Raw genomic sequence first — 2,862 nt, 5'->3', positions numbered from 1 at the left:
TATATATATATATATATGTATATATATATATATATAAACACACACATTATGCATTTTTCTCAATAAACTTAAAATATATTGTCTCTGTAGCTATAATGTATATGAGAGAGTGTAGGGAGACCGACTTGATTACGTTATTTACAGTGTTTTATCGGAGAGGTTTTTCCCCGCAAGCTTTTTGGCCTTGATGTGCAGGCTGTGACTCTGATTGGTTGAATTTTGCACAGCATCATGGGTAATGAAGTTTTCCCCCACAAATTCCATTGATAAATATGATAATTTTAAGTTGAAATAATGCAAACACATGGCTTCATCAAAAGTGTATGGCATCGATTAACAACCTTGATGCTCACAACAAGTCTGTCTTTAAAGGTTTAAAAGTTCACAATCGTTTTCCCTACGGATAAAATAAATGTCATTTTTAATGTAAATGCTGCTTATAAAAATACATTTTAAAATAAAATATTGCTTATAAATAAATGTTGTGACTTAGTGTTCACTTACTGTAACTTCCTCACTGTCTCTCTCTCTTTTTCTCTGCAATTCTCTTCACCCCATGTCCTTGTTACAGTACGATGTCAACGGTGATGGAAAGCCCGGAGGAGGTGGCGAGTATGAAGTTCAGGTATTAATGGTCTGTTCTTATTTACATATTCAAATTCATAAATCTGCTTCGGAGCTGGGCACGGCGCTTCGGAGACATTTTAATCTCTGGAGGAATTAGGGGTAAATTAGAGTTCTTCAGCCCAGCAGAACCATTCTTGAAATGTAGAATCTCATTTTCTCCTAGACCCTGAGGACCAATAGAGTGTCTAGAGTAGGAAAGGCAAATTAATAGAAGCTCAGATCACCAATTTCCAAGTTCATAGAGTAAATTTCAAAAGATGTATCATGAAAAGTCTTTATATCAGACATTGACATTAGTATTGCAAATTTTAGTATTGCTATTGCGGAACCCAAACCAAATTAAACTATGGCGATTGGCTCATCTTGCGGGGTTTATGCAACCGTGAATGATAACCCAAACCCTCCATCTTGTTTCTTTGTCATAGTTGGGATTCGGATGGACCAATGGGGCCGCTCTGCAGCTGCTTAACCAGTATGGTGATAGGCTGAGCTCTGGAGGGAGTGTCCTGAGTGCCAGCGTTCTGATTGGACTCGTCTACCCCATCCTAAAATCTCTGTTCTGATCCTGATCCGTGATTTCTGGAGGCTGAAGCAGTGGAAACATTAGAAAATCCCACATCTCCATTCAACAGCTGAAGCTGAAATGATTCAATCAATGTATTTGTCTCGCTTGCTTGCTTTTTTTTTTTTGGTGGAGGTAAGAGGGAACCCAAAAAACTTTTGCAGAGAATAGTACGGTAACACTTTACAATAAGGTTCAATTTGTTAACATTAGTTAACATGAACTAATGCTAAAAATATATTCAAAAAATATATTTACGAATCTTCGTAAATTTTAATTTCATAATTTAGTAATACAATGTTAAACTCATCTATTAAGTATAATTTAATGGACCTGAGCTGACATTGACAATGAACAGTTAACAAAAGTGAATAAACACTGTAACAAATGAATTTGTCTTTGTTCATTTTAGTTAATGCACTAACTAACATTAACTAATGGGACCTTATTGTACATTTTTACCAATAGTATTTTTTTTACCTGTAGACCGCATATTTTAATGAGATATACCCAGAAGTAACTACGGTAAAATAATAACCCATTCTGCAAGGCATGAACATGTAGCTGATACAATCCAATGGAATATTATAGACATCATGTTATATTTTTTCAGGTTCATTGTCTTAGGTAGTAATTAATGTCTCTGCAGTGGCAGGATCAGAAGATTATTGTAATGACTAAAACTGAGCTGACATTACAAATGGTAATTTGCTCTAATCCAATTAGAAGGCTTATTGCTGATCGACACTTTGCACATGCTGTTTATGTGGAGTATGATCATTAAAAGTGTTTCTGTTTGACTCACAGCATGTGTGTGTGTGAGCAAGTGCATTTTTAGAGAAAGTGTGTGTGTTGGTTGACATTTGCTTTTATTTTTAGTCACTGGGTTTTATAGTTGCCTTTTTGTTCTCGGTAGTGTGTGTGTGAAGGTCACAGGCCATATCTGAAGAATGGCCGACCCGTCAAGAGTTTTTTTTTTAAATCAAGAAAAGCATTTCCGAGAATAACAGAAGAAAGAAAGTGCGAAGATGAAGTGATTGTGATTCTGCAGGGATTGCTCATCGTCATACCAGCGGGAACACAACGGAGGCTGAAGTGTTTTCATTTATCTCATTACCTATGTATTCTGACTGAATTGAAATTGCACAGATAGTTCGATAAGCCATGAAACATCTTCTCCAGAGCTGCCTGCTAGATCGACGGTGTGCGTCATTGTGGTATTGTGTATTTTAAATCGTGAGAGGCATAAAATCTCCTTCATATTTTAATATACTGGATAAAATATTAAACACCGTTTTCATATTAGTTTGTTTACTTTTATAACCGATTTACAATTAAATGAACATAAAGTGAAAAAATGATCTCTTGCAAGTAATATGTTAAATAACATATATTAGGCTACTTTATATTATATACTTCCTATCCTGTTAGTCATTTATAAAATTTGGAAATCCAGCAGGAAGAGACAACATTTTGGAGGGGAAACAACAGCATGAACACAAGTATTAGCAATGAAATTCATGAATTCTGTGATGTATTAGGATGTTAGTTGATTTGTCTTATTCGGTTTGATAAAGTTACAGAACTCCTTATATTATCAAAATTTCGAAAAATAAGAATTAAAGAAATTGACAAATGTGACACTCGTGTAAAGTAACTCATAATCCCTTACT

At 34.9% G+C, this 2,862-nt stretch overlaps 1 protein-coding gene across 2 annotated transcripts in view; it reads left to right on the top strand.

The window, feature by feature from the left end:
* Positions 1–1,360, top strand: part of treh (trehalase (brush-border membrane glycoprotein)) — an 18,068-nt gene extending 16,708 nt beyond the window's left edge. For both annotated transcript variants that reach the window (XM_016237658.1, XM_016237659.1), the window contains 2 exons: positions 572–625; positions 1,053–1,360. In XM_016237658.1, coding sequence (XP_016093144.1) covers positions 572–625; positions 1,053–1,190 — 192 coding nt within the window. In that variant the 3' untranslated portion in view covers positions 1,191–1,360. The remainder of the gene's footprint in view (positions 1–571; positions 626–1,052) is intronic.
* Positions 1,361–2,862: the final 1,502 nt, after the last annotated feature.

This window comes from Sinocyclocheilus grahami, unplaced genomic scaffold (assembly GCF_001515645.1).
Source record: "Sinocyclocheilus grahami isolate Dianchi unplaced genomic scaffold, SAMN03320097.WGS_v1.1 scaffold521.1, whole genome shotgun sequence".
Taxonomy (NCBI): domain Eukaryota; kingdom Metazoa; phylum Chordata; class Actinopteri; order Cypriniformes; family Cyprinidae; genus Sinocyclocheilus; species Sinocyclocheilus grahami.
This window is presented reverse-complemented; position numbering and strand designations above follow the sequence as displayed.